This window comes from Marmota marmota, unplaced genomic scaffold (assembly GCF_001458135.2).
Source record: "Marmota marmota marmota unplaced genomic scaffold, marMar, whole genome shotgun sequence".
In the NCBI taxonomy this organism is placed as follows: Eukaryota; Metazoa; Chordata; class Mammalia; order Rodentia; family Sciuridae; genus Marmota; species Marmota marmota.
In genome coordinates, this window is record NW_025999900.1 from 65,962,478 (window position 1) to 65,981,421 (window position 18,944).

Below are 18,944 nucleotides of genomic sequence, written 5' to 3' on the forward strand. Positions count from 1 at the left end.
TCAGCATAGCTTTTCCTAATTTAATCATCTCCATAACGTGGGCATCCTCAGGAACCTTCTGTCCTTGACAAAGTTAGGGTTCTGCTTTTGTGCCTTTGAGAACTTCAGAGCTCACATCTGCCCAGGGACAGCCTAGGTGACAAGGTGCTCTATCCCTAGGCCAAAAATCATGTGGTTGGTTAGTAATTGAAAGTCACTCTTCAGAGTCGAGTGCAGACTGTTGGCAGATTTTATTCTTTGCTTGGCACTTAAAACTGGCTAGGGTAGATAAACTTTGAATTTCTGTAATTCACATGACAAAATGTCTGTGTGGCCAACTTATTCATTCTTTAGACAAATGTGTGAGTGTAACATGTACTGCAGACTCTGTTTTAGTTTCTAACAATACGGCCGTGAATACAACAAATGAAATCATTGCTGTGACAGAATTTGTATTTTGCGTAAAGAAAGTAAAAGAGAACAAAATACAAAAAAAGTGAAGTATAAGGTATGTGAGATGACAGCAAAATAAAGGCACCAGGCCATAAGGAGGCACAGTGACCCTCTTCCAGCCTTCCAGCCTGTGCTCCTCCTTATCTGAGGGCTGAGGTTGCATGCAGGTAGGGAGTTTCTAAGCATCATGGCTTCTCTAGTGGCACATCCTCCCTTCAGGGAATCAGTACTCTGAAAAAGGCCTTCAAGCTCCTCCTAGTACATTTTTCTGCATTAAAAAAAAAAAAAAAAGTAGACAAATTCATTGTCTTCCAGAAGGTCTTATGATTCTTAACAGCAAAATCAGACAAGAAGCCAGGTCTCCTGGCTCCCAGGACTATTCCCTGGTGACCCATCAGTACTGGAATGCCGACTCTTGCCAGCTTGCTTCCTTCCAATCTGTGATGGAGTCTGGTTCTCAGTGAATGAGTAAGCTCCTCATTAGAGTAGTCTAGGTCCTCTGAAGAAGCACCTGACCCCAAGAATGCAAATATCACACTTGAATGAGTGAAGAATTTAAATTCTCAGACTTATTAAATTTTTAGCATTTTTCATTGTTTAATCTTCTAAATCTCAGCCAGTTTTTAATTTCATTGTTCACATTATGCACCTCTTGAGAAGCACTGTGAGGCGTGTGGACTAAGACCCAAATAACAAGAAGAAACAGTGGTGTCACGGCTCTCTCCCTGCTTTCCCTCCTGTGTGTCGTCTTCAGTATCAGCCATCTCTAATACAAATAATGTTTTACTATTTTTCAGAGAGAAGCTAAAAATGAAAGAGCGAGAAGAAGCATGGGTTAAAATAGAAAATCTAGCCAAAGCGAATCCCCAGGTACTAAAAAAGAGAGTAACATGAAAATGTCAAGGGTGTTGCTTGAATGCCTTATCAGATAGGGGCGTGGCTGGGCATGGGAATTGGCTGTCACCGACATTGTATGTGGAAGTGTCTGCAATAAAGGAATAATTTTCACCTTCATGACCCTCCTCTTGTACAAGTACTTATTTTGCCCCATAACGTTTTACCACAGAAATGACATTTTTCTACTTTTAAAAGAAGATATCAATCTTATGAAACATACTGTGGTAAAAAGAAAATCAGGATACAGCCTCTACTCCAGGATGTGGTTTGTTTTCTCATGTCTTATGTGCAATAGCTCAAACCATGTTTCCCTTTTTTTTTAATATTAAATTAATTCTAGAAGTAAGAAAATTGAATTGAAATAGATACAGTGGGAAGATGATGTCCTCTTTCCTGAAATAAGATTTCTATAAGCTTGGTATTTTGTTGTTAAAAATTAACCAAATTCTGCCTTTTAGCACTAACCCTCCTCTTACCCCAGCCAGGAGCCATGCGCTGGTGTCTTCGGAACCCCCCCAGTCCAGCATTGTCTCCTGCAGCATCAGCCCCTGGGTGGGCTCCAGGGCTGCTGTGGTCCTGGAGGTGCTCACAGTCATTGCCTTTGGGTTTGGCGTGCACTAGTCTAAGTAATTGGCAAGAGGTGGCTGTAAATGGTCCCCCTTGCCCTCTGCCTTTCTGTATAACAGTGCCACTTAATGAAAATCACTAGGAACTCCTAGGCCATCTCAATTCCCCAAAGAAAATACCTTATTAAACAATGTATTTCTTTTGGTGAGGAAGATACATGATCATTCTCTAAATTAGGATGTAGGTTTTTAACTCTCGACATATGATACAGGAATATGAAGTTTGCAGTAGGTATTTTACCTATATAAAAACAAGTTGACCTATATTCCCTTTGATAAAACTGTAATCAAGAGACAGCAAACCATGGGAAACTGAATGACATTCTCAGTCATGTGTCCTTGATTCTACCTAAACCAGTAGCCAGCATTTTTCTAAAAGTATTTTATCTACGTTCTTACAGAGAAAAATGCTCTTTTGAGACTACTTTGAGAAACTTAACTGAGGTAGATAACTGTAGTTATCTGCTTTAGTAAATAGAGTTTATGTTCCAAGTGAAATTCAGTAAGTCTGGGGCAAGTTTAGGTGGTTCAACCCTGCCTGGTGTATGCCCTGAGAGCCTCAATTTGTTCTGAAGGGCCCAGGCTGAAGGAGTGTGGACAGGTGTTCACACCATCCAAATCAGCAGCCTTGAAAAACTTGCAAAATATGTATGAATCAGAGCATCTGGTTGTTTTGTTGTTGTTTGTTTGTTTTGCTTTGCTTTACCTGGAATATAGAAATAACCCATTGAACAAGCTGCATAAAACTTTTGTGTTGCAAATGAAGATCCTGTGGCTGCGCCAGTGCCAGGCCAGTGTAGTGGCCTGTGTGCTCTGCTGAGCTGTGCTGCTGCAGGGGAGGCCTCAGCATTCCCTTCCCCTGTTTGCTCGGGTGGCTTGCTTATTTCCTTGGTTCCTGTTGACACTGTGACAATCACTAACAGTGCCGAGTTTGGCGTTAGCACTCTGGTGATCTCCCTGTTCCTCCATCCTCACCCCCCCATCTCTGTGTGACCCATCATGAGTCCCTCGTGCATGCCTTAGCTCCATGACATTGTCTCCAAGTGGAAAATACTTCATGAGCTAAATGTCAGAACTGAAAATGCAGCCTCAGAACTCACTTTTCAGTGAGAAAAAGCCTTCCTAAACGCGGGTCGACACAGTATGTGTCTTATTTCTCTAAGAAAGATGGTTGGGTTTTGAAGCTCAATTCCTTCTCGATCTGCCTTGGTGAGAGTTGGTTTGCTGGCTTCACTTTCTGAAGGTAGATCCTGTCATTCACAATCTGCTCGCTCTCCCTGGTGCTCACCTCCATGTTTCACAAACCAGGATCTTGTCCCCTCAGACAACATGGAGCACCTGGCTGACAGGGCTTTGGAGCTATTGCACCTCCGGAGTTTTATCCCGTTGTCAGCAGTTGTGGTAGCTTCACTGGAGTTTCTTAACGTCGCACATGATTTAACTTTTGAAATCCTAAAACACTGAAGATTTCTAATTTAAATGTGCTTCTCCTAAGCCCCAAGAGAGGTCAGTGCCTTCTAACCACTCACATCCCTGACTTTGGTGGGAACCGTGTATATGAAGAGAGTACTTCTGTGTACTTCAGGTGTGGCCGTGCGAGCGTCTGGGCTGGCGCCTCTGCTAATAGAGGCTCCAGTGGGTCGTGTGTGGAGGCCAGCACTCCCTGTGAGCCACCACACACTGTGGTGTCTGGTGTGCTACAAGCCTTGTGCAGTGTCCCTGAGCTCCTTTCCATCTGATGCCAGGAGGGCGAGAGCCTGTGCTGAGCACTGGTTGCTGGCACGTTCCACAGAAAGCACTGGCTGTTTTTCTCAGAGAAGCCAAATATTGAAAGGTTGGTTTAAAAACAGTCCCTGGCACATCTCATGACTGCTGCAGTGGTTTCTGCTTCTCGGTCTCCCCACCTAATGGTGAACCCCTTGAACACAAGGTGGGAATTCCCAGGTAGATGGAGCTGAGAGCAGGACACAGCCCTGGTGTCATGGAGACTGTGGTCCCTTAAGGGAGCCAGTTGGACACAGCTTACACGCTTTTGAGTGATGTGCCAGAGATAGTTGACGTCTTCAAAGAAACCCTGAAAGAAACAAGACAGGTGTGGACAGGCCACAGCTGCGGGCCCAGGGCACCAGGAGCAATCACAGGGCAAGTAAGGGACCCACTTGCATTGGCACCCAAAATTGTACAGATGTGAAAGGGCCAGGACGGACTGAGTGGCCCAGGCAGAATTGTAGTTTTGGAAGCTTCTCTGGTGACAGCAGGAACAGAGTGCCAGGAGGAAGCAGGCCCAGAGAGGAACTTGGAATGTGTAGAAAGGGTGCTCACGGCAGAGCAGGTGACATGAGGGGCAGGGGGCACTGAGCGGACCAGGGACTCATTGGTAGTAGAAGAAAGAATCTGAGCCCAGGGTGTGGCTCTAGCAAGGTAGCCGCTGATTTTCAAAGACTGTTGGAGAGACGTGGACAGCCAAGGGGCCCATACTTGAGAGGACTAGACCATGGATGGACAGGGAGGACTGAAGGCCATGGGGTGTGAGATCCTTAGAAATGGTAAGCGACCGTCATCCAAGGAATAGGCAGAGAAAGGGGGGCCTAAGACGGGCCTCAGAGGGAGGAGAGAAGCCAGGAAGGAAGGACTGTGTCACAGAAACCGGGGGGAAGGCTCCAGGGGATGACTGTTGGTACTTTGTGCCACAAAGAGCCCCTGTAAGGTGAAGCCAGATGTGGGATGGCATCCAAGAGGTAGCCCTCGTACCAGCAGCTCCAGGCTAGAGGCTGGGGCCCGGATGGACAGTGGCCTAAGGTCAAGCCTTGGACAAGCTACTGTGTCCCTTCCCACCTCAGTCCCTCCAGCATTCATGTCACCCATTGCCTCAGCTCCAGGAAAGCCTGAGCCTGGACCCGCCTGCCGCAGACACAGACTCCCCTCTCCCCTCTCCCCAGTAGAGTAGATGCCACACGCTAATCAGCCATGCTTCCACAGCCTCTGGCCGGGAACACCAGACCCGCAGGCTGGGTACCGCTAGGGGCAGCTGCCAGCAGTTCCACCTGCTCAGCCCCCCCCCCCCCCAGAACACAGGAGGGTAGGGGAGGGAGTCGGGGCCTGCAGCTGAGTTGAGGGGCCCCCAGCACTCCCGCAGCTCCATGGCAGATTGGCAGTGCAAAGGAGGCTGCGTTTGTTTTGGTAGCAAGAAAGACACTGGGGGAGAAGGTCTAAGCTAAACTTAGGAAAAGCCAACAAAGTGAGTGGAAGGGAGATGGCTTGAGGTCCCCTGCAGTGGTGCGTGCAGGGAGGAGGACTGAGGTCAGCAGACTGTGCACAGATAGGAGGTGGGGGAGGTGTCTGCTGGAACAGCCTGTCTGCCCCTCTGTGGTGGCCCTTATGGAATCAGTGTCAGAGACTGTAGGCTGGGTGTGGGCTGGCTGTCCATCAGACACAAGAGACCTAGGATGGGTGTGGAAGTGACCTTGGGTCTAGCAGGAGGCCACCCATGGCCTGGACTACAGGAGGTTGAACAGCTTTGTGGTGTGCAGCAGGCACCAGGGCCCAGGGGGAGGGCAGCAGGGAAGACATGTCCCCTGTCAATTGAGACCCTGGAGCACAGAACCCAGCGCCTAACAGAGAGTGATTCCACACTTTGCATTGCAGTATGCAGTGTATAGTCAAGCCAGCACCGTGAGCTTGCCAGTTGCCATGGAGACAGATGGGCCTCTGTTTGAAGATGTGCAGATGCTGAGAAAGACAGTGACCGAGGAGGCTCGTCAGGTAACAGTGCCCTGAGCACTGAGCTCAGCAGGGAAGCGCCCACTACAGATTTGCTTAAGAAATGAGAGTCATAGCCAGGTGGATCCAGCCACTCAGGAGGCTGAGGCAGGAGGATCACAAGTTCAAGGCCAACCTGGGCAACTTAACGAGATCCTGTTTCAAAATAAAAAATAAAAAGGGCTGGGATGTGGCCCCTGAATTCATTCTCCAGTACCAAAAAAAAAAAAGAAAGAAAGAAAGAAATGTGTGTGATTTTAGTAGGTATCATGATATATACATCAGGGCCTTCTGTTTAAGCCAAACTTATAAGTTAAATTTTAGTAATCTTTTTTTTAAATACCTTTATTTTTATGTGTTTTTATTTTTATGTGGTGCTGAGGATCGAACCCAGCACCCCACACATGCTAGGCAAGCACTCTACTGCTGAGCCATAACCTCAGCCCCAAATTTTGGTAATCTTTCAGGAAACATTTTATCTATAGGTCTTAGTGATCAAATTATATTAACTTGAGCAAAACCAAAATCTTTGCAGTAATATCTGGCCACTGCTTTCCCTTTCCCCCTCTGGCTTCTGCTCTGGCCCAGAGATGTTCCCTTTCAGTTCTTCATAACAGGGTACTAACCCCACCCCCACTCAGGACACCAGGCCAGGGCTCTGCCAGGTACACATCTGGTAATACCCACAGCCCGATGGCTTCTTTTCCACTGTGGGAATAAACATTGTGATCACCTCTAATCCAAAGAGGGCCTCTTACCACTAAGTTGGGAACATACACAGCCTCAAGAGCAGCCCACTGAGCACCTGCTTGGGTCTGAGGAGCCTTGTGCCACTGTGCTCCCTGACATAGTGTCGGCAGGATGTCCTAATGGACTTGAGGACTGCAGCTCCAGGCTCTTTGACCTGTGAGACAGTTCCTGAAGACAGCCAGCACTAGAAGCTCACAGGTGAAAGGAGTGGCTGGAGTGACCCCTGCTGCATACTGTTCACTGTGCACATGGCTTGTCAGTGCCCGTGTCATTCAAGGCTCAATTAAGTTATCGGTTGCCATTTTGATGTTAGAGTTTGTCAGAAACCAAGCAGCAGGCCCCCGGACACTTATGTGCAGAAGCTTGGAAAGAAATCAGAATGTTACCTATTTTGGTTCATTTCCCACAAAACAGGGTGTTTTACAGACAGCCCAGCACCCCATGCTTATCCCCACAGCAGCATGAAGCCCCATGAGACACGAGCACTTGAAAGGGGCCCAGGATTAGGTGTAAAGACAGCAGCGCTCCAAGGCTTAGTGTGTAAAGGGGGGTGCGACATCCCATTCATGAGTTTTTCTTTTCACTCATGGTTTTTATTATTGATCATGTGTTGAAATGATTACATTTTTGATATGTTGGGTTAAATAAAATATAATGTTGAGATTAATGGGACCCATTTCTCTGTATTGTGGCTACTAAAGGGCTTGAAGGTGCAGGCATGGCTGGAGCTGTGCTTCAGCTGGACAGCTGCAGCCCTGGCTCCCACTAATGGGCTCTGAAAAGAGAGAGCCTTTTTCTTGCCCAATTAGACCCTCTACTTAGTTTCAAGTCCAAAATAGGTGAACAAGTACTTCTTTCAGCTCACCAGAGCTTGAAAGTACCGTTAACACAGTAGGAGCTCCGCTACCACTCCCTGGACGCAGGAACTAGTTTTGCGTCTGATGCAGGTGTGTTTCGTCCTTCCTTCAGTGATTAATCTCACCAGTGAGTAGTTTTCATCAAAAACGTGAAAACCCATATATTTGATTCTGTCTGTGGAGTGTACATTTCCCTCCTTGGTCTTTTTTTTAATTTGGAAAAAAAATCAAGGAAACGTTTTATTATTACCATTTGAGTTTACAGCTTTGAGTTTGCCAAAGGCAGGCCAGCCAGCCCCCTCACCTGCAGACCCTCATAAGGAAATCATAATGCTGTCTGTGGGGAAACCTGCATGGGAATTTGTAACCTCGTGGGTTTTTTTGTTTTGTTTTGTTTTGTTTGATTTTTTGTAGTTGCAGATGGACAAAATGCCTTTATTGTATATCTGTATGTATTTATTATGTATTTTATATACTGAGGGTCAAACCCAGTACCTTACACATGCAAGGCAAGTGCTCTACCACTGAGCTACAATCCCAGCCCCTCGGGTCATTTTTAAAACACTTGGGCCATACAGAATCAAAAGGAAATTGATGATTTAGGAACAATACTTCACACAATAAATATTTGAGGGCTGAAGGAAGTTTTCTTCTTGGTACATCCTTCAACTTAAGCCAGAATCAAAACTAGAAACAGTCATAAACTTGCCTGAATGTAATGAAGCTAAGACATATTTACAGTTTATGTCCTACTCTATAGTAGACCAAGAGCCTGGTTCAGAACACAGACCAAAATAGCATCTGGAGTGAAAGTGCTCTTGAGAGTGGGCTCTGGTGTCGGCAGGAGCCCCGCTGGCTGCTGGGTCCTGCTGTTCCAGGAGGGCCCCAGGCGATGGGCCAGGCCTGCAGTCCGAGGCAGTCTAGTCTCAGTGGAGGCCCAGACAGGAGTTTCTGGGAAATGACCAGGGCACGTTGGTGTCCTTGCTGGCTTTCGTGGTCCTCGATACTAGAGGGATAGCTGAGTCTCCCTGGCCTTTCCTGGGTCTCATTCCCAGGTCAGAAGACTCAGATGCCCCGGGGATAAGTCTGTTCTACCCACATTCTTGTGTTCTCAACTAGAATCCCAGCAGGCTTTTTTTTTTTTTTCCTCCCTTCCCCTTCCTTAAGCAGTTGACAAACTGACTCTAAAATCCCTGTGGGAACGCAGAGGACCCAGAGTAGACAGACAGACTGAAAAAAAAAAAAAAGAGAATGGAGGACCACCACCACCCAGCGCCCAGCCTTATCATAGCTTTCTATGTGCTAATTGATTCAGTGAATCCATTAAATTCAGTCGAATCTCATCCTATAGATGAAGGTACTTATGAAGTGTGGAATCTTAGGTATGATATTTGAAATGATAGAGTCATAATTTGAAAATGTTTGGAACCATCTTCCTGAAATTCTCTGAAGCACTGTTATAGCAAGGAGGAGTTACAAAGGTACAGGAAAGGGCATGTGCACAGTTTGGTGACCAAATTGACATAAGAAGTTACACTGAAAATTAATGGTTGGGTTTTTTAATAGAGTAATTTGAATATTTTCAGTGCCCCTTTGAGTTTATTTTCAGCTATTTTTCCAAAACAATTCCACATTTCTTTAAGCTGATTTGAATGCTGGGTTAGGACAGGGAGGGAGGCAAGTGAGGTACGCAGAAGACCATCACACTAAGGGAGACACTCGGTTTGATTTTTTTTTTTTTTAAATACTTATTTATTTTTTAGTTTTCGGTGGACACAACATCTTTATTTTATTTGTATGTGGTGCTGAGGATCGAACCCAGCGCCTTGCGCATGTCAAGCGAGCGCGCTACCGCTTGAGCCACACCCCCAGCCCTCGGTTTGATCTTTATGGAGAAATTCAATGATGTATTTGCCTGTCAGAGCCATTATCTGACTTTTCTTTGAGAAACTCATGCAAACCTATACAGAATATGCAAAGAAAACTAGTAAGTTTCTCATGAATGACAATGATACAGAGGCTTAAAATGTTTGCAATTCTCATTTTTGACAGTTGGTCGGGAGGAAATCAATGTCAACCACGCAAGTAAGGAAGGTGTAGAGACTAAGGTAGGCAGTACAGGTATTTGCTGTTAAATATGTAGAGTATGCTTAATAAGGCTTTTATCTACAAAAAGATTTGACAAACTAACATCGTGTACATGAAGTATTTTCCCTTTTCCATGTCATTCCAGCCTGTGATGGTCAAGACAAAGCTAAAGAAATTTAGTCCCTTAAGAAATTTTGATCAGTCCTACCCTAAATTAAGTAGTAAAGTTTAAACCTATGCCTCTATGAAAGGAAGAAAATTTTCAAAATGGTGTGCACCCAGCCTTCGTACCCACACCACATACCATTTAGTTCTCCTGGCACACCAGAGCAGAGGCCACGGAGATGCCCCACCAGAGCTTTCCCACCTGCCCCGTCCTCCTGCCCATGCCAGCATGCTTGCCTGCACGTGTCTCCACCAGGACCACCACGTCGCACATCTCATTTCTTCTCACCTCCTGTGTCTCTCATTTCCCCCTTGTGGTTTCTAAAGTCATCCTCTGCTTCCTTTTTGGATCTGAAATACATGTGCAGAAAGGCCCAGGTGTGTTCGTCAGCTCTTTGTCCTTCCAGAAGCTCTGGGGTCAAGTGGGTTCTCAGTTTGCCTCACTGGTTCTAGCTGCAAGTGTTTTGACGATTGCCTTCCTCTGTTAAAATGTGTCTTCTCTTTGCCTTTTTTAACAATAATTACATAGTTTATGATTGCCTTCCTCTGTTAAAATGTGTCTTCTCTTAGAAGTGCCTTTTTCAACAATAATCACATACTTTATGTGCATAAAACTCTTGGTTTTTGCTTTGCTTTATTTTGTGTACAGATCAACATATAATGGGCATAAAATTCAGGGTAGAATTTCACCTTTGAGTTTCTGATGGGTTGAGGCAAACCTGCTTTACAAAGCTAGAATGTTCTCACAGGTACACTGAGTGGTGACACAGTTCTAGGGGGACATGACCTTCACCATCTCCTGATGTGGCTCTCCTAACACCATCTCACACTAGCCCCAGGGGAAAAAGACAAAAGTCTTGCCTTCCCATGATGAATTTAATGTTCAGGTAACATTTTTAGAAGTAATTCTAAAATGATATCACACCAGGTTCCTTCTAGACCTTGACGTCATTGCTGTTTCATAGATAGATTTGCAGAGAACTCTGTTAGAAGCTACTTGGCTCTGCAGAATGGTGGCCTTTTCCCTTATAACTGTGCAGGCCCTCAAATCTCCAAAAGCAAAAAGAGGCATATTCTACACACCAGGCTAAAGTCAGTTTATCTGGGAACTCTGAGAAGTTGTCATTCTTTTTGTTGTGAGATTAACTTTAAACAGCTTTTTTCTAGTAGATGCACCACAGAAGTAACTTACTTGGATACTGTCTATTTTTTGATGGAGACACTGAACAGAAAGGGAGGCAATTCTGGTTAGGGAATTCCTATCCGACATAGTTGCTATCTAATTGGCAATCTTCCAGCATATGCATTGCATTGGGCTGGTGCAGATGGTTTCTTGTTTTGTTTCAAGGCCCAGGTATTATACAGCAGTGGTCCTCCTTTAGAACTGAATTCTCACAGAAGTAGATGCTTTGATACATGAATGCTCCAAGTCAGGCTCCCTTCCTTTGCAGACAGTTCTAAACCCTTCTGCAAAAATGGCATTCATTTAACTTTTAAAAGAGTAAAACCAACATTTTCTGAACTTCAGAAAGAGAATGGAATACAGAGGAGAGTCTTTTGGTTTTTACCCTTAATATCTGGAATGTTTATGTAAATAAATACGGTTTTTCTAAATGCTAGAGGTGCTTTTTTTTTTTTACCCCATGTCCCATTTAATGCCTATTCTCTTAAATCTTTTTAAATTTGATAGTAGATTTCATGTGTGTGTGTGTGTACATATACTTTTAGTTGCCAGTGGACCTCTACTTTATTTAATTTCCCTCCAAAGGGAATTTCTCATCTGGAGTCCGTCTGTAATGGACACAGTCATGAAGTGGCTTTGGTAGCACTTTATGAACTAGGCAGGTATTCACTAGGGTGGGTGAATTCTACAAAGCCAGCCCCGCACCATTTCCCCATGCTGCTTGTCAGATTGTTTTCATCAGACGAGATGTTTTTTGGGAATGACCACAAGAAGAACTATGCCCTGTCCCCGAAGCCAAGAGCCTTGGCAATGGGAGGTACACATAGGCCCCATGATTCTTCTTTGAATTCTAACTTGGAAGTGAGCTGCTGCTTGGGTGGCTTAGTTTATAGCCAACTCCATTGCATTTTTGATTGCAGGCACAGAAAGATCTGAAGAAGGACCGTCCTCTTGCGCGCCGCAAGTCCGAGCTGCCTCAGGACCCCCACACCAAGAAAGCCTTGGACGCCCACTGCAGAGCTGATGAGCTGGTCTCCCAGGACGGGCGCTAGCCAGGCCAGCAGCCGCCACGCCAGTGCACTTCTGGGTTCTGTAGAAAATCCACACTGTCTGTGCCATACCAATCAGTTACTCAAGGCAAAGCTTCCTCCACCCGTTCTGTAGGCAAAGGCGCTCGCCTGCCTCAGCTCAAGATTAGGAGTTCAAACAATGGTGGCTTCTCAGACCTGCTGGCCAGCCGGGCTGATTACGGTGTCCTCACAGCGTCATCCCCACCCCTGCGTAGCCTAGGTCAGACTGACAGTCCGAGCTGTAGGAAAGCACCCTGGTCATCATCTTCATGTTCTGCCCACACAGAATCAGGGAGCCTTTAAAATAGGCGCTCCTGTGATGATGTTTTCAAATTAAAGGAATACTTTTAAAGGTATCACCTGTTTTTTGAGACTTTGACCTCTGCAATTGTTTCCACCTGATGGTTAGGCCAGCAGTTTTTGTTTGCTTATTCTCACAGAAATGGCTCTTGCTTTCACGTCCTAACAGCCTACTGGGAGAGTGACACGACAATCCTCCGCCGCGGGCACCTCTGGGCGTTCCTTTTCTTTGGTCAGCGGCATGTACACCCTGTCCTCCTCGTATGTCTACTGAAAGCCATATTCCCAAGCCTGTGGGACAGCACCAGGATTCCAGGGGTGAGCTCATACAAGAAGTTTATTTCAAAAGAGCTTTCTCGTGTCTACCTTAACTGGAATTGAAACTTTAAAATTATGTGTTCGTATTTTTATTTGCAGAATCAGTTTTTCACCTATTTACACATTGTTGCCCTTCAACAAGGCTCTCAAATTAATAGAATCATATTGTCTAGGAGTCCCACATTCTGTAGAGAGTTAGGATGAGACCCATTTGAGTTAAGCCCGCTCTTGGCCCAGTGCAGACGGCAGCGCCTTTGGCATTAAGTAACACAGTGGTCAGTGTGGCCAGCCCACTGCTGTGACATGGTCCTCAGAGCCCAGAGGAAGCACCAGTCACGGTGGCGCTGGGTGAGCCTCCTCTGGGGAAGAGCACACATCACCATCCCGTAAGGAAAGGACAGTGTCTGAGTTTCCATCGGTCTTCAATGCTGCTGTGTGTTTCCCAGACTTCTTGCATGGAGTACACTTTTGTCTAGATGGAACAGCACGAGAAGGAGAACCTTTGACTTAGTGCTTTGTCTCTTCTTTATTTCTCTCAGGGTGGCCAGTATTTTGACTTGTTTATCCTGCTTGAAAGCTACTTGAGATGTGTGCTGCTCTTCTAAACAGTGGCTCTAGTTTTTTTTGTTTGTTTTGTTTTTGTCTCTGGCATATATAACTTAACGTTAACTGTCTTGATGCATAAGATAAGAGATAAAGTGTGGCTTCTTTTAGGATCTGTTTTTTTAATCGTGGTCTCTGGTATCCATGGAAAGACTGTGGAAATTAGACATGGGTCCTGTGTGGCTGCAGTGCCTGCTGCCCGGGTTCCTTTACGCCCACTGACAACGCTGATGTCCTGGTGTCTTGAGGGAAAATCATCTGGGGGAGGGGATTCCTCATGTTGAGAGCAAGCACAGCATGAAAGGAAAAAATGGCCCCAGCCAAAAGTGGACAGGTCAGTCCACTTGGCGAGAACACTTCCTGAAAAACTTGACAAATATCTATCCATTTTACCATTATGAAATCTATAATTAAAAAAAAAAAAAGTTTAGATGCCTTCTCCTTTTGAGGGAAAAAGGGTGCTTTTATTGTATAAAGCAACGTCCTACATATTTTGATATACCATTGTTTGAACTTCTGTCTTTAGCTGATAGGTTCACACATCCCTTATCTTGGATGTTTGGTATGTTTGAGAGAAAGGTTTCTGGGAAGACTCTCCTTCTGCCCTAGGGAAAAAGCAAAATATCATTGTCTGGCTGATTGTGTAAAGCTCAATGTGTAAGAACATCTTTTGGTCTAGGTTTTATTTTGGCTCTTTATTGAAGACAAACATTCACCAATAAGGGGGGGGGGGGTTGAGAGAAACTAATTTTATTTGACAAGAGTATTACTTAATATTTTGGCCTATGGAAGTTTCCCTAGTTAGTACTCGGATTCCCTGTGCTAATTGTTCAACTTATATATTATAAATTATATAGAGACACTGTTTATTCTGTACCAAACTGATTTCAGAAGTACTGCGTTGAAAATAAACTGGTGACTGTTTTTCTTCATAAAGCTCCGCGTGGCATCTTCACTCTCCACAACGCACCTGTGCACCAGAAGTGTCCTGGTCCGAGTGTCTGTTCCGTGTGGCTGTAGTATGGCTTCCTTTTAATACTGTACATACATTGTATCTTTGTTTTATGGTAATAAGTAATAAAAATGTAGACTTCATATTTTGTACAAAATGTCCTATGTACAGAATAAAAAAGTTCATAGAAACAGCAAAAGTAGGTAAGTGGCACAATTATTTTTCTTTAGAAAATATCTGTAACTTTATGCTTTAGTGAAATGTTAAGTACCTACATATTTTTTAACATTTTGTAATTCAAAACTTTTTTGTTTTGACATTGTTTATGAAGATAAACTTCATACACTTGCCATTTAATATGCTCTTTTACCTAATTTTAAAAATCTCTAAAAACGGTGTATTATATGGACTAAATAAAGAACATGTGAATTTTATTGCTCATCATGAAACTAAATCTGGCCGTGGCCTTGGGCAGCCTGGTTCTGAGGCTGTCAGGCTGCTGTCAGGTGCAGGGACGGCACTGCAGGGACGCTGGCCTGAGGCTGGGAAGCTGTCCCTGGCGCAGCCCCACAGGGTCCCCCAACGCCAGCTCCCATGCACGCTTTCCAGAGCTGATCCCCACACTGATGACGCACCTCTTTAAGGGAAAGGCAGAAGTGACTGCATAGACATCTCTCGTTTATTGAGGAGGCAAATGTAAATCAGAATGCAACCTATAGAAATTGAATTCTTTCCAGTTCTGGGTTTTCAGAAATTTGTGAAGAAATTAAGCAATTAGATGGAGAACTAGAGCAGAACTGGTGAAGACAAGTTTGGAGCCTGGTTAACGGGCCTCGTCCTCTGCAGACAGATCGCCATCCTCACTGACATGGTTTCTGAAGCCCGCAGGAACAGTGCCAGGGTGAGGTGGCATTTCCTCTAGGCATTCAGGAAACTCCCTTCTACTGGCTTGAGCCCAGTCCATGTGCCTGGGGTGGGTGACCCTTGCCCTGGAGTTCCTCACCTACCGTCTGGTCTTCCCTATTCAGTGGCTTCTCCCAGGACCAGGTGTTCACTGCGGCCAAGCCCCAGGCAGAGAGGCCTTGGGCTGCCCCAAGTTCTTGGGCCTAAGTAGCAGTGAGTTGGGTATTTTGGAAACCACCGGTACCTCCGCCCACCAGGAGCAGGTCAGAAGACCGAGTAGATCTGGGGCTGCGACTGAGACCAGAGGGTCACCCTCTGTGTCTCCTCTTCTTCATGTGGGAGAAGCTGTCCTGTCAAGTAGCACACATGGCAGGATCCCTGTGAGGGCCGACTGGACAGGAGCATGCTCGAGTGCTTTGCAGCAAGCAGCCCCGATGCAGGTCTGCCCTGGTGCTCGGTCCCCTTCATGGGAATTGGCATCACCCAGTCAGCAGGGAACACAGGGAAGGCTGCCTTCTCTTCAGCTTGTATCAGGACCCATCACAGGCACCTCATGTCCCTGACTGGTTTACTTAATTTTCAGAACTCTCCTGAGTATTTGCCACACATACCATCATTCACAAATGAGACAAGCACATAAAGGTTAAGTCACTTGCCCAAGGTCACACAGCACTGGGTAGAACTAGGTTTTGACCCAGGCAGTGTGGCCCTGGGGCGCAAGCCCCTGGCCACCCTGTTAGTGGGTAGAAACGCCCTCTACATAGACCACACAGGTGGCAGTGACACAAGTGAGGCCCCCATCTCTGTCACCATCATGCCAGACTGTAGATGCACCCAAGTGGGCAGTGTGATGAGAACTCTAGGCAAAGGCTCCATGTCTGGTCTCCACTGGGTCACGCTGTGGGAAACCCCTAAGGTGAACAGGTGGAGGGCCCCCCATCAGCTCTGTTCACAGCCGTGTTGCCCATCCAAACCCTACACTGCGCCCACTGGGAAATCTGCCTGAAACTGTCGAGGGACAGCATGGACTCGGGAGCATGTGGACAGTGCACTACTTCTAGAACCAGAAGAATGCGGAAGTCCAGCCTAGTGGTGCACGCCCGTCTAAAGAAGCCACTGTTGTCATGTAAATTTTAATTTTATAGCATTTTAACTTCTAAAAAACTCTGTGTTTTAATGAGCATTTTCACTGCTATGACTTAAAGACTCAACCAGAACAATTGTAGAGGAGGAAAAGTTTATTTAAGGGATCACGGCTTCAGAGGTCTTAGTCCATATATAGTCAGCTCCATCATGGAGGAAGAGTGTGACAGAGGGAAGCAGCTCACATGGTGATCGGAAAACAGAGACTCCACTTGCCATATACAAATACATAGCCAGAGCCATGCCCCCAATTCCCACCTCCTCCAGCCACACCCCACCACCTCAGCTACTAGTCAGTTAATCCCTATCAGGGGATTAATTCACTGATTGGGTTAAGACTCAACCCAATCACTTCTCCTCTGAACCTTCTTGTACTATCTCACATGTGAGCTTTTGGGGGATGCCTCACATCCAAACCATAACACTCTGAAAATATACAAAATTTCAGCACTTTAGAGACCAATACATGAACCTCTATTCTCATAACTTTGTTATGAACATCAATCTATAGAGTTAAATAGAAATGTAGCTCTTAAATGGTTTCTCACAAGATTTGATGGGAAAAATGGGTTCTATTACCAAAAAGTATGAAATCCACGAACCATAATTTAAGCCATTTTTTTTTTTTTTTACTCACAAGAGAAGAAGCCATTCTATACCTTGATGGGATGGGGCAGGTCAAAAACGAGGAAGGAATCATCTTTCTCTGTCCCTAGGTTTCCTGATTGTATCGAGCTCAGGGTCAAGTTAGCCTGCTTTGTTTACTTCTATGGCAATTTTACAACTATACCACTAAATACAGGCCATGCTGAGCTGAGTATTATGGTTTGTGTATTTTTTTTAAATACATATTTTTAGTTATTGATGACCTTTATTTATTTATTTATATGCAATGCTGAGAATTGGACCCAGTGCCTCACATTTTAGGCAACTGCTCTACACTGAGCCCCAGCCCCAGGCCCAATTTAAAGGAAGATGTGAAACAAGTTGGTTGCTAGTCCACCCAAGAGTTTTTTTCCTGTAGTAAAAGCAGCCAGTAACAGCCAGATACTGTGGTGGACATTCAGCACCATGTGATTGGAAAATGGCAACGGAGGAAAAGCAAGGAGCTGCAGGAAAGCAAGTGGCCCCTCAGTGCGCCTTCTGCAGCCACTGAGTAGCCTCCTCAGCTCTCCATGGTGACACATCAGTCATCTGTCTTCAGAACACACCTTAGAGGAGTCTGCCTCCGAGGCTTTGCAGGTTGGAAGGCACCGTGCAGCCAGTGTCTGCGCCCCTGTTGGTGTCTGTGCTGAGCCTCCTGCTCAATCCTTTCCTGCAGGATTCTCTCCAGGAGCCCCGAGTTCCACCCTGTGGGGTGTTATGAGCCACAGCTTCCACTCCAGCTTGAGGCAAACAACAGACTTTGGTGCCCTTCATCACAGGCTTCCATTAGTGCTGAGAAGTCTGTTGAAAGTGGGTCCCCAACCAGGTGAGCCCCTCAGAGTGGGCACGCTGCCTGAAGGTTAAAGCCAGAGCAGGGTCTCCAACTGCTCCTCCTTTGGCAACTCCTGCAAACCAAAACCTTGAGCCCCACAGAGCCCACCCAATCCCACTGCCCTGTGATTGCATCAAGTGACTGGTCTTAAGCTGAAAGTAAGGACTCTTGTGTAAACTACTGAATGGATCCAGACCACTTTTTTTTTTCCCCGAAGTTCATATGATTCCATGGTGAATTTCTTTGCTGTGAAATCTAGAGTTTTCTTCTTTCAGAATGGTTTATCTTGGGTTTCAAAAAGACATGTTATGAAACCCTCCATGTAGAATGAAATATCTGTTAAGCTCCCGAAGCTTCTCAAGAGCAGGTTGGTGTGAGACCCACATGCCTGGCAGAGATGCCACCCGCACCAGGAGCCCGCTCTGCGCCCAGGCGTTACAGACTGCGGTGTTGCTGTTGCAAAGTTCAGGAAGTCCCACCCTCCCTCAGGCTCAAGAACTCCCAGCAGGGCTCACCAAGGTTAGTAAAGCTATCTACTCACTGTTAACACTTGTGACACGGAAAGGACACATTCAGGTCAACAGGAAGAGAGGCACAGGGCAGGGGACTTGGAGCTCAGGGCTGCTAGTTGTCCTCTGCCAGCAATATGCCAAGACCACACACTTGGCATACTGCCAGCCTGGGATGCTCGCCTGCACCTCAGTGCACATGGTTGTTCTGGGATTAATCGTGTTTCCATGCTAGCCTCAGTGTCCAGCCCCTCCAGATGTCGAGCCTCTGCCCTGCGGCCCAAGACCCCCACCATAAACCACAGTGTTAGCAGGAGCATCCCACATGGCCCAAGGCCCCCTGTAGACAAAACACTCTAACCAGGCAGGATGTCCCCAGGGCACAGTGGCTACCTGGGGAGATGGGGACTCGGGCCAGCCCATCTGGGGAAAGTTAATCCATTACCAAGGAGCCCTCCTCGCCAGAAAAGGAGCTGGAGCACAGGTCCATGAACCTGGCCAAGCAGATGATAGACAGGAGCAATACAGGGAGGCCAGGGTCCTCACGCCAACCTCCACAACCCGAAGCTCTTCCCACTGCCAGCCAGGGGCAGCCAGCAGGAGAACTTCTAAGCTCGAGTGTGAGGCCAGCCCTCCAGTTTACCTGGAAAGGAGAGGACCCCAGAGACCCTTACAGTGACAGCTGAAGAGCTTGCTGGGTAGGAGAGGAGCAGCAGAGCCTGGGGATGTGGCCTCTCAGCTTTGTAATTTTTGTTTCTTCCTGCTTATTTCTAAACATCCAGGAACAAAAGCAGGTAAATAAATAGAATCTAAATGGTGGGGGCTTGGGGGCTTAGCTCAGTGGCAGAACGCTTGCCTAGCACATGCAAGGCCCTGGGCTCAGTCCTCAGCCCTGGGGGGGGGGGGGGAAGC

General features: G+C 46.2%; 1 protein-coding gene across 10 annotated transcripts in view; it reads left to right on the forward strand.

The window, feature by feature from the left end:
* Window positions 1-14,434, forward strand: part of Ppp2r5c (protein phosphatase 2 regulatory subunit B'gamma) — a 139,645-nt gene extending 125,211 nt beyond the window's left edge. For 3 of the 10 annotated variants that reach the window (XM_015495771.2, XM_015495783.2, XM_048799344.1), the window contains 3 exons: window positions 1,230-1,302; window positions 5,601-5,717; window positions 11,678-14,434. In XM_015495771.2, the coding sequence (XP_015351257.1) occupies window positions 1,230-1,302; window positions 5,601-5,717; window positions 11,678-11,809 (322 nt within the window). In that variant the 3' untranslated portion in view covers window positions 11,810-14,434. Of the gene's footprint in view, window positions 1-1,229; window positions 1,303-5,600; window positions 5,724-6,331; window positions 6,333-9,373; window positions 9,430-11,677 lie in introns of all 10 variants that reach the window. The other 7 variants (XM_015495778.2, XM_048799345.1, XM_048799348.1 and 4 more) reach the window with 5 other exon arrangements.
* Window positions 14,435-18,944: the final 4,510 nt, after the last annotated feature.